The sequence below is a fragment of the Cygnus olor genome, chromosome 14 (assembly GCF_009769625.2).
Source record: "Cygnus olor isolate bCygOlo1 chromosome 14, bCygOlo1.pri.v2, whole genome shotgun sequence".
Lineage (NCBI taxonomy): Eukaryota > Metazoa > Chordata > Aves > Anseriformes > Anatidae > Cygnus > Cygnus olor.
In genome coordinates, this window is record NC_049182.1 from 71,435 (window position 1) to 83,930 (window position 12,496).

General features: G+C 42.3%; 1 protein-coding gene across 3 annotated transcripts in view; it reads right to left on the reverse strand.

Annotated features, from left to right (window-relative positions):
• The window catches only part of KDM3B (lysine demethylase 3B), a 52,888-nt gene that overhangs the window by 12,655 nt on the left and 27,737 nt on the right, over nucleotides 1-12,496 (reverse strand). For all 3 annotated transcript variants that reach the window (XM_040573959.1, XM_040573960.1, XM_040573961.1), the window contains exons 12-16: nucleotides 12,297-12,404; nucleotides 12,081-12,208; nucleotides 10,669-10,948; nucleotides 9,430-9,686; nucleotides 7,829-8,095 (exon numbers count right to left, since the gene is read on the reverse strand). In XM_040573959.1, coding sequence (XP_040429893.1) covers nucleotides 7,829-8,095; nucleotides 9,430-9,686; nucleotides 10,669-10,948; nucleotides 12,081-12,208; nucleotides 12,297-12,404 — 1,040 coding nt within the window. The remainder of the gene's footprint in view (nucleotides 1-7,828; nucleotides 8,096-9,429; nucleotides 9,687-10,668; nucleotides 10,949-12,080; nucleotides 12,209-12,296; nucleotides 12,405-12,496) is intronic.

The following is a 12,496-nucleotide window of genomic DNA, read 5'->3' on the forward strand; positions in this document are numbered from 1 at the left end:
ATGGTAGAAGCAGGCTGCCCCCCTGCAGCCTGTAGTGTACCGTGGCAGAGCAGATCTCCACAATGCAGCTTGTCAAGGAGCCCACAGTGATTCAAGTAGATCTGGCCTGAAAGAAGCTGTGGCCTATAGAGAGTCCAGGCAGGGGAAAGCTCCTGGCAGGAAATGCAACCCCATGGAGAGGAGCTCATGCAGGAACAGACTTCCTGCAAGGAACTACAGCTATAAGGAACCCCCACACTGGAGCAGTCTGTTCCTTGAGGACTGTACCCTGTGGAAAAGACCCATGCTGGAGAAGTTCTTGAAGAACTGCAGCCCACAGGAAGAACTCATTTTGGAGGAGTTCATGAAGGACTGCATCCCATGGGAGGGACCCCACACTGGTGCACAGGAAAAGGGTGAGGAGAAAGGAGCATCAGAGATCAAGTGTTATGAACTGTCTGCCACCTCCATTCACTGTCACCCTATGCCACTCAGTGTGGGGGGGAAGAGGTAGAAAAGGCAGGAATGAAGGAGTGAAGTTGAGCCTAGGAAGGAGGGGTGGGTGCAGTTAAGGTGCTTTAGTTTTGTCTTTGTTTCTCATCGTCTTACTCTGTTATTAATTGGCAATAAATTAAATTATTTTTTCCCAAGTTGCATCTGTTTTGCCTGTGACTGTAACTGGTAATTGATCTCCCTGTCTTTATCCTTGACCCACAAGCTGCTACATCTTACTTTCTCCTCTTGTCCTGTTGTAGAAGAGAGAGCAGCTGGGTGGAGGTCCGGCAATCCTAGGTCAATCTACCTGTGGAATTGTCTTGAGTCCCACCACCCCTGCTGTTTAAGCACAAATGCCACTACCACTAGAAACTGCATTTGTATTAAAACAAACTGATATGAAATTTTCATATTCTGATATGATTTTTTTTTAAACTAGTTCCCTCATTCTTTATGTATAATGACGGTTCATCATTAACTCTCTAGTACAAAATCAAGGGGTAGAAAAGCACCTGTTTACTTGCAAAATGAGTTTTAAGATATTTAGACTAACCACATACACACATTCCAAACCAAGATTTGAGTAGCCTCTCCCCATAAATGCTCAAGGCGTTTCCTAAACTAACAATACTAGGAAAAAGGTATACCAGACAATCCTCCCAACACTGGCCAAAGACTTAAGTTTATGATGACTTGGGTCTCAGTCTCTTTACTGCAACCACTAGAGAGTTGCAAGACTTAGAGAGAAGAGGGGGAAAAAATGAAACTGTACATGGACTATGCCACCTGAAAAACTTTAGGTTTACTGCTATGTTCAAATGACAGTTCACACGTCTGTGCAAAGTTGAATCAACTTCAAGCTGTGCCTTACACATTAGCAATGATTTGAAGGTGGACCTTGGTTTTATTTACATGAAGAAAGAGCTAAGTACAATCCTGAGGAGCACATATGACCCTAGACATTCTAGTAGTATCAGAGTTCTAGGCAAAGATATCCAAAAAGTTAGAGACAAGCACCCATAAAGATACGCTGTTTAAAAACACCCCAGTAAGTAAACACTGCTTCAGCTGGATTGTTCTGTGAAGGCTTCTAACAGGATGAGTATCCATTTTATTTCCTAAATGACGATGACTATTCATTCAAAATTCTCCATGAAGGAGAAAAAAAAAAAGGAAGAAAAAAACCCTTGGGGAATAATAACACAAGTGGCTTTGTTTTTCAAATATATTGTCACGTAGCCTTTAAGATCTAGAAGGTGGCAATGAAACCTCAACTCCAGAAGAGTGAAGGTTAAGAAAACAAAAAGGGCATGTTACTTCAGTCCTGCCAACTTCTGAAAACAAACAAACAAACAAACAAACAACAAAACGACAGAGTCTGGAAAGGACCTCTTGAGATTATCTAGTCCAACTCCGCTGCCCTGCTCAATCAGGGTCAGCCACAGCAGGTTGCCTAGGACCATCTCCAGTTGGGTTTTGAACATCTCCAAGAATGAAGACTCTGGGCAACCTGTTCCAGTATTTGTGCACACTCACTGAAGAACTGTTTATTGTGTTCAGGTTGAGCTTCCCTTTTTTTAATTTGTGCCCATTCCATCTTGTCCTGTCAGTGTGCACTACTGAAAAGAGTCTAGTTCCCTCTTCTTCGTTACTTTCCATCAGGTATTTATACACATTGATAAGATTTTCCACACACTCCAACAAAACTTCTCTTCTCCAGCCTGAATACTCCCAGCTTTGTCAGCCTCTCCTCACCTGAAAGATGCTTCAGTCCCTTAAATCATCTTTGTGACCCTTCACTAGACTTGCTCCAGTAAATCCATGTCTCTTTCACACTTAGGAACACAGAACTGGACGCACTGCTCCACGTGTGGCCTAACCAGTGCTGAGTAAAGGGGAAGGACCACCTCTCTTGACACTGACAAAGCTCTTCCTAATGCAGCCCAAAATTGCTATTGGCCTTCTCTGTTGTGAGGATGCATTGCTTGTCGTCCACCAGGATAACAAAGTCCCTCCAGATAAAGCTACTTTCCAGTTGGTCAGCCCACAGCAAGTACTGCTACATGGGGTTACTCCTCCTGAGGTGCAGGACTTTGTATTTCCCCTTGTTGAAAGTCAGGAGATTCCTCTTGGTCCAGTTCTCTGGCGTTCAGGTCTCCCTGAATAACAGCACAACCATCTCATGTATCAGCCATTGCTCCCAAATTTTTACTGTCTGTAAACTTGCTGAAGTCCATCCCTGTGTCTAGGTCATTAATGAGGATGTGAAACTCAGAGGAGTGGCTGATACCCTCAGAGGGAACTCAACAGGCTGGAGGGTTGGGCTGAGAGGAACCTCATGAAGTTCAACAAGGGCAAGTGCAGGGTCCTGCACCTAAGGAGGGATAACCCCAAGCACCAGTACAGGCTAGGGGGTGGCCTGCTGGAGAGCAGATCTGCAGAGAGACCTGGGAGTCCTGGTGGCCAGCACACTGAGCATGAGTCAGCAGTGTGCCCTTGTGGCCAAGGCCAATGGTATCCTGGGCTGCATTCGGCAGTGTTGCCAGCAGGTCAAGGGAGGTGACCCTCCCCCTCTGCTCAGCCCTGGTGAGGCCACAACTGGAGTATTCTGTCCAGTTCTGGGCTCCCCAGTACAAAAGGGACATAGAACTACTGAAGTGAGTTCAGAGGAGGGCTACTAGGACGATTAGAGGACTGGAGCACCTGTCATACAAGGACAGGCTAAAAGAACTGGGGCTGTTTAGCCTGGAAAAGAGAAGACTGAGGGGAGACCTCATTAATGCATATAGATTTCTGAAGGGAAGCTGTTGAGAGGATGGAGCCAGACTCTTTTCAGTTGTGTCCGGTGACAGGACTAGAGGCAACGGGCACAAACTGAAGCACAGAAAGTTCCGGCTGAATATGAGGGGGCATTTCCTTACTGTGAGGGTGTCAGAGCACTGGAACAGGTTGCCCAGAGAGGTTGTGGAGTCTCCTTCTCTGGAGATATTCAAAACCTGCCTGGATGCCATCCTGCGCAGGGTGCTCTAGGTGATCCTGCTCAGTAGGGGGGTTGGACTAGATGATCTTCAGAGGTCCCTTCCAACCTCGCCCATTCTGTGATTCCGTGAAATAGTACTCAACCCAATACTGACCTCTTAGTGTACACCACTAGCGACCGGCTTCCAGATGGACTTTGTGCTAGTGATCTCGAATCTCTGAGCATGGCACTTCAGTCAGTTTTAAACCCACCTCCCTGCCCACCTATCTAGTTTGTACTTCATCAGTTTGTTTGATGATGGTATGAATGTCTGAAGAAGGCCTCATCACTTCCTTTTGATCAGGTGGTGGAGAGCACATACTAATCATCATGTTACTCATGTTAGTCCAGTCTACCTGCTAACCCTGACCCATAAGCTCTCAACTGGCTCATCATCCATTCTCATGCAGTTTCACACATTCCAGCTGGTCTCTCAAACAGCAATACTCCTTCCTTGCTTTTCTTTCCTGTTCTTCCTGAACAGTCTGTACCTATCCCTTGCCATACTCTGTTGCGTTATTCCACCACTTCTGTTATACCAACAAGACTGTGGCCCTGCAACCCCATGCTAATTCTTCCTATTTTGTTCCTCACGATGCATGCATTTACTGTGCAGGCACTTCAGAAAGGTCTTGTTGATTTCCAAGAAATGGTATGAGAGCTTTCCTCAAAATGCTGTGATATAGACATTTCCTTATTTGGAACAGGTTCGAGGTGGACCCCCTTTCATTTCTGTTTTGTTGAGTATGAAAGCCTTCCTGTTCACATCACCCCACATAGCTTGTTTGACAACCCAGTCAGCTAACTCCTTTTTGTATCTCAAAGCTATCCTCTCCCTCACTTGTCATTCCTAGTTTGTAGCTCTCCTAATCAGGGTGGCCAGCCTGTTAGCAAAGATGCTTTTATCCCACTGGTCTTCCAAGAAGTCCTTGATGCTCAAAAAGGTTCCCATGACAATAAAACCCCAAAACCTGTTGTTGAAACCAGACGCACAAACAACAGTTGGCTTGCAGGATCAGTCCACCCTTCTTCAAGTACTTCTCTCTCACTGGAAAGACTGAGAGAACCACCTGGCCCACATGCCTTTGACCAATACTCCCTGAGCCATATATTCACTCTTGATACTGTCCAGGTCTTCCCAGAAGTATTGTTTGTGCCTATGTGGAAAAGCAGCACGGGGTAAATGTCTGAGGGCCATATAAGACTTGGCAGTCGTTCTACCATTTCCAATATGTAAGTCCCTGACAAGTAGCAAACTTCCCTAAAATGACAGAGCAGATTATGTTAATCCCAAATTTAAATATATTCCCTGATCACAGTAAGGACTGTAACATTAAAGCAATGGATAGACTTCAATCATATTCTACAAAAAAAATAAGGATCATTGATGAGGAAGAAATCACAGTACCTTTCACAGGATGGGTGGAAACTCCTGCCAGGTAGACTTTAAGCTGATGGATAAGCTAGTCTTCTTCAGCCCAGGCAAATAATGACATATTTTGTTCCCTGCTGTATTCACTTGACCACTTGAACATAATAACAGGAAGAACAGAAATCTACTTAACCTAGTAGAACCCTTCCAGCTATTAAGCAGAGAATTTCCCATGAAAGAAAGAAAACGTTCTCTCTCTAGTGAGGAACACTGCTAGGGTTGCAAGATATAAAGACAGTAGACTTGTTTGGCAGACATTTTGTGCTAGATCTGCTCTCAGAAAACAGGGAGAAAACAAAAACCTCCAACACCACCTTAGAGAGAGAGAGGGGGCGGGAGGGAGAGAGAGCACCTAGCACAGAAACTCAGAAAAGAACATGTTTCTATAAGGATAAGAATCATGTGACAGTATCCCCAGCTGAGCAAGAACTGCATTCAGGACAGCAAAACACTCTGGAAAAACAGCTCCAAAAAGAAATAATCCTATGGTCTTCCGGTAAAACCTGGGATAAGACGTAGTTTAACTTACTTCTGACAATTTCTAAGACATAGTATTTGAAAAATGTTGCTCATCTTGAATGACACTAGGAGTGCCATTTGTTATCCAAACATTAAGGAAAAATAACTTTCTCTGTTACCAGTTTGGGATGCTACCATGGCTAAGATTTTCATATGGCTCAGATCTAGTGCCTAGGGTGCGTTTATGGGGCCAGGGGATATTTAAGACTTTCCAATTAGCCTTTTTCAACCCACAGAACAGGAAAAGGGAAGGTGATTTTTTTGGGGTGGAACTCATGTTCTTTGACTTCACTTTCAAAGGGGCACCTGGGCTGTGGATTCAGTTGAAAGAGAACTGTGACAAAACATAGTTTTTGTTGAGAGCATCTCTGCTCTCAGAAATTCTGTTTAAAATGACCTTGCTAAAACATGAACATCTGGGTCACCTGCTCTGTCTGGTGCAGGAGTAAGAGTTCCTCTTAGCTTGCTTTCTGCCTTTCAGCAGTAAACTCGTGTGAGTGCAACATCACTGGAGAATCCTTGAATAAGCATGGGACTGTTGCTATGAAAGGGGCCTCGGAATGATAAAATCATGCAAAAAGCATCCCTAGCACATTTGGGGGAAAAGCCTAAAACAGAGGTTCACAAACAGTACATAAATGTGACCGTTGTGGCCAAAGCCTCAGAGTCTGCACCAGCTTAGAAGGTGATGCGCACTGGAAGTTACACATTCATCTGACAGAAAATCAGTAATCCCATCTCTAGACTCCATCAGGAGAATCTCAAGATTCATTAACAATTAAGGACCTCATGGAAGCATGCAGCATCTTGAACCTGGTGATAAAGCCAGTCTAATCTGCACAGATACTGATGAGCAAGTGTTTTGTCAGTAGCTGCCAAATTATTTAGGATTCTCTTCAGAGGGAGAATATTATTTGCTGACAGAGAGAAAATTGCCAGAGCATACTGACCAGAAATTTAACAGCTCTTAGCCAAGACAGGCAGATGACTGACAACACAGGAGTGCAAAAAAACGATCGGAAATCATAATTCAGAAAGATGCAACAGGTTCAAAAAAGATGAGGTCCCTGTGCACTCTGGGAAGAATCCAGGAGGACAAGAAGACAACTGCAATTAGAGGGAAAGCTGGCAATACCAGCAGCAGGCTGCGTTTCTAGTCAGACAAGGGAGGTACAGTAGACCCTAACGCTTATTAGTAGCTGACTAGAAGAATCAACAAAAGGAACTGGTTGGTGGTGGCACAAGCCTCTTTGCAGTTCTCATGGGTACGTGCTAGTTACACATGTGCCTAGTGGATGCAAAGAATGTGTAGTCCCATGGGACATGCTAAAGTTAACTGGGAAGTACTCTTCCACTGGCAGGAATGGACTCTGAGTTCCAAAAGAGGAACGTGAAGCCTGATCTGCTCCTCTGTCACAGCTCAGCAGCATGTATGTCTTGCGAGCAATCCAAAATAAGTAAGGAATGTTAGTTCCAAGAATATTAGAACAATAACAACAGAACAGCTGACAACAAGAACTTCCCCAGAAGAGAAGATGAGGGACATACCAATCTAGCACCAATGGTCTCAATTCCGAGTAGTCAGTGAAGGTAACAGTGTCAAAGGTAGCTGTGGAACCAAATGCTAAGAACACAGTTTGAACACTGATGGACACCAAAATCCGTCAGAGCTACGGGTATGCTTCCTGAGTAGCAGCAGTTACTTACCCATTTCTTAAGCTTTAGCTTGCCTGACCAGGCCAATATTAATGACTCTCTGGAGAAGTCTAAGAACTGCAGCACTACGGACTAAAATCTGAAATAGTGGCTATGCTGGCAGCAGGTCTAAGTCCTCTCTCTTGACTGAAGACCTCATTAGTCAATGACCACTCAGACAATCCAGTAGAGTGCTCAACACATGAGATGCTGAATCCAAAGCAATACTTGGATTCATACAGGCTGCAGGCTCAGGATGAGTCACTGCCATCACTATACCCCAAAATTCTAGCAGAACTTGTTTCATGCAGCACCTGTATTCTTGTACATGCTGCAGCTGGAAAGAATGGACCTTTTCCTGAGGCTATAAAGCATCAAGTATGGGGTAGATACGTGCAGGAATCATAATGGATTCACTAATGGGCTGTGGCAGAGCAGGTTCAGCACAAATCACACTACAACTTAAAAGGCTGTCAAGCTGAGAACAGCACATATGCTTGAGTCAGTTCAGCATGCAGTGGGCAGGGCTGCTGTGTCCCCTGTTTACAGTGCTACGGTTGAAATCCTTGTTCATCATATGCACCCAGGAGCAACTGGCCAAAAGTTTGAATGGACACATTAAAAAAGGTAGAGATTAAACTGTCAGGATACTTTTAAGCCGTAAGGGTTGGCAATTTGTCATCACCCACCTGGCCTTGTTTCCAACACTCTCTGAAGATCTTCCAGTTGTTTTTGTTGCTAGGATCATGAAGACAAAGGAGCCTACCATCACAAAGCCAAGAGTGGGAAGTGTGTGGATCCAGAACATTTAAGCCCATTACCATTTCCTTCACATCTCTTTGCGTGTCAGCTAAATTACTAGCTCGTTTTGCAGCATCAGATGTCTTCTTATTTTCCACCACAGAAGCAATGATATGGTCTAAAAAGTTAGGCAGGCTGGCTTTACCTTTGGCCCCCTAGAAGATGTAAACCCAGAGGTAAATTTAATCTTGCAACAGCAGACATTATCTGCTCTCATTCAGCTTTCAGTCATGAACATTTTGCTATCACAAAAATATGCAGCAGTAAACAAATCAGCACAGACACAGGCATATATCCAGTAAGAACAGAAACAGATATGCTCCTGTTTTACTATGGTAAAATTTAAAATAACCTGCTACAAGCAGATTGTAGGATTCCTGAACAGGAATGTGAGTAATAAGAAAGTGATGGGGGTCATAACAGAAACAACTTAAATGCCTCTTGTTGATACAGGCAACAACTTAACTACATCTCTTATACTGGAAGACCAGAGGTCAAGAGAGTGAAAAAAAAATTAAAGCACACAACAAATCTGATTAAAGGTGATGAGAGAATGCATACAGTTGTGAGGACAGAGATACAAACTGAGACAGGCCCTCTCATGCCTTGCAGGAATAACTTGCTTTAAAACGTGATCACAACATTGTAGCTTGTACTCAGTGATGAGAGGAGAAAATAGTATTTTTGGATTCACTTTCCTGTAGCAGTGACATATTTTCCCTTAGAGTTACAGTTCCCTCTACTAATAGCAAACAACAATTTTTAAGGTTCCATTCCCCAAATCTGACATGTAGGAAAAAAAATCTGCTATGAGACAAGCCATTTCATCATCTTCCCTCATTCTATCTGCCTGGGCTTTTGGAGTAAGTCTTCTAGGAAGACCTAAGTCTTGATAAATCCCATGGGACCTTCCCTTTTCTTGAACTAAATGCTTTTAAGCATTTCAAGCACCATTGATTGGTTGGTTGGTTTTATTTTTTTAAGGTTATTTCCTCCAAAACAAATTAAAGAGAAACAAAGTATCTTTACTCCAAAACAAGCCTCCAGAAATACTAAACACATCTTAAATTCATTTACAATCTTACATATACTTGAAAGGCATTTAAGCTTTTTAAGGAACTGATTTGCTCACAAGTTTTTGCCTTTTTGGAGAGTATGCTCTTGCAATGCTTTTAAAGATCCAGAATTTAAAGTGAGCTTTTATAGGGATGCTGATCATCAGTTAAACAATTTAAAGGCTATACATAACTCACTTTCTTGGTCTCTGGGAAGGAATAGCTTCTCCATGACATCAGCAAACCAAAATAAAAACTAACAATGAACATCAAAATTCTCTACAACTTTGTAGGGTGGTGGACCTGGCTAGATATTACATTTGTTTCAACATTTGAGAATATGATACTGTAAAAAAATTTAGATTAAAGTTGTTAGATCGTCATGAAATTCCTTCCTATAACAGACATTGTTGAAGGAATACAAAATTGCTTACCGTAGAAGCTGCAGAAAAGACTGGAGGAAAGGGAATCCCTGTGTCTAATGGGACCTGAGGAAGCTTTCCTGGCCCTGTGTGTAGCAGATCTCTGAGGCTGGAGCCTTCTGCTTTGTTGCTAGATGTCACTGGGCCCAACAACAGGCTATTAAACAGCTTTGGGGTTAGCGGGGAAACCTTTGTACTGGAGTTGAAGGAATCCAATCCAAAGGGTGAGTGGGATTCTTTATTAAGCACTGACCTCAGCGATCCTGATTCTGCAAGAAAAATATCAAAATGAGGAAAAAAAAGGCAAATTTCAAATGACCACAAAGTCCTCTGAAATGAGTTCTTCTTGCATTAGATATGGTATTGACATAGTTTTTTGGTACATTATCACCCCAACAGTGAATGGACACCTTGAAGAGAATGACAAAGACATCAGGTCAGACAGATTTTACTCTTAGCATGCTGTTAGTTAAGGTTTCGAGCAGCACAGTAGTTTATCTGATCTGACAGTGTTTGATGTACAAGAAGCCATAACTTTGTAACAGGCTTAATTAAAAAAAATATTTCCTTGACATTCTGAATTAATGTTTCAATATAAAATATTTCAAATTTTAACTACAGTCAAAATATTACAGTTGCTAGGCACTGCAAAAATTCAAGAGCATTTAAGACTGACATATAAAGCAGTTCCTACTAGACATGTGGACAGGAATAATTCTGTTTTAGTCATGCTACCTTTGACAACTCTGAGGTGTATATTATAAACAATTATTTTCATATTGGGAATCACACTCTCAGTCTACCGAGTATTTAAAGAAGTTCTAAGCTTTCATTTGACTCTTCAAGTAGACTCTAATCTCTATATTCTTAGGAAATGCACTCTTCAGATTGCACACTGAACAGCTTTGTTTACTTCGATAGTTCATAAACTGACAAATCTGCATCTGAAATTAATTACTATCACTTTACATCAGGATACCAGCTGCTTATTACTTAGAAAATAAACACAAGAACCAGCACTGAGATAAACTAGGAGTGACAAGACAGTATTTTTATCTTTAGCAATATCATCTTCCTAGTTTTCCATATTCCTAAGGCCTGTAAAAAAAAAAAAATCTGCTTCCAGAGGCAAAGGAAGAAAAAACATTCTTTTCTATTCAAGAACGTACACTCTCACAAGGAATAGCAAGTAAGCAGCACATTAATGTTTATTTTTTATTTCCAACCCCAGAATGCGTGTGTTCTGCTCACCTTTTGTTTCTTCTTTCGCTTTTTGTGTTGCTAAGTCTGCAAGCCAGTGTAAGGCTGATGATGGGGTTGTTTCTGGACAAAGTGGTCTGTTAGTCTTTGTTTCAGCAGTGTTATTGGTTGATAATGTCTCTGTTTTTGCAGGTTCTTCTGTCCTACTATCATTTGCTTCAGATTTTGGTACACTGTCCACTTCTAGCTGCCCTGCTCCAGCTGTCCCTGCTCCAGTGGAAAAGGTGCTCTCACTTCCAGAGACTGATGCACTGGCATTTACAGTCGGAAGCTAAAACAAAGATATAAACACCTGCTAAATGCTGAACAAAGGGAAGAGTTCAACTTGAAAACATTTTATTTATCTAAAGCACTGTTTTTTTCGTGTTTTTGTTTCTTTCTTTGCTTCAAGCTAACAGAAGAATTCCTTTGTGCTTATGTAGCAGCAGAGTACAGAAGCTTGTCATCTCCGTATATTAGACCTTGTGTTGTGACATGAACTTTATCGTGTACTACTTAGCAAATTTTTTAACGCAAGCCCAAACTTTTAAATTTTCTTCTTACAGGATGATTTTTGTGTGAGCAGTAACAAAACTCCTCTAGATTCAGCATAACATTCAGGAACCGTAACAAAGTACACATACTGCAAACTACTCACACTGGAGTGTTTCAAGATAGAGCATCAGTATGAATGGCTTCCTGCTCAAACTTATACATAAGAAGTATTAGCTCAAACCCTCGCCACGAGAAGGACATCGAGGTGCTTGAGCGAGTCCAGAGAAGGGCAATGAAGCTGGTGAGGGGTCTGGAGAACAAGTCTTACGAGGAGTGGCTGAGGGAGCTGGGATTGTTCAGCCTGGAAAAGAGAAGGCTCAGGGGTGACCTTATCACACTCTACAGGTACCTTAAAGGAGGCTGTAGCGAGGTGGGGGTTGGTCTATTCTCCCACGTGCCTGGTGACAGGACCAGGGGGAGTGGGCTAAAGTTGTGCCAGGGGAGGTTTAGGTTGGATATTAGGAAGAACTTCTTTACTGAAAGGGTTGTTAGGCATTGGAATAGGCTGCCCAGGGAAGTGGTCGAGTCACCATCCCTGGAGGTCTTTAAGAGACGTTTAGATGCAGAGCTTAGTGATATGGTTTAGTGGAGGACTTGTTAGTGTTAGGTCAGATGTTGGACTAGATGATCTTGGAGGTCTCTTCCAACCTAGATTATCCTGTGATTCTGTGATATCCATTTGGTAAATAACAATTACAGCATACACCCCTGAAAAGCATCCTGGATTAATTTTGCTTAGCCAAGACACTTCTAACACACACCGAGAAAAAGTCTGTGTTTCACAGTAGATTAGCCTAAACAATCTAACATTTTAATAGATCTTTAAAATGTAGTGTCAAACGAAGTGATTACAGCACAAGATTACATACCTGTGATATTCCATTAGTGACGGCTGGTCTCAACACTGACTTGTTCTGCCGATTAATACACGGACAATTGGCTTTAATACCCCATTTGCCTCGTGCTGCGTGAACCATGTCTCCAATATTATAAAGGGCTGGAATAAAGTTTAGTTTTTTAATATCACATGTAAAGAAATCTAAAAACAAGGCCTTAACTATGAATTTTCAGGTTTCAAGCATTACCTGTACCAGGAATGATCTGTGTTGGCATGAGATTCTCTGGTTCATGAGACTGACCCTTTGCACACTTCAGCCATGAGAACACTTCCTCATCACCAATCTCCTCTGTCTCTGGAATAAAGACACACAAAAAAGTAAATTTATTCAAAAAAGTCACTAGAACTTTACAATGCATCGATATTGTTTCTTCAGATTCTTTACAG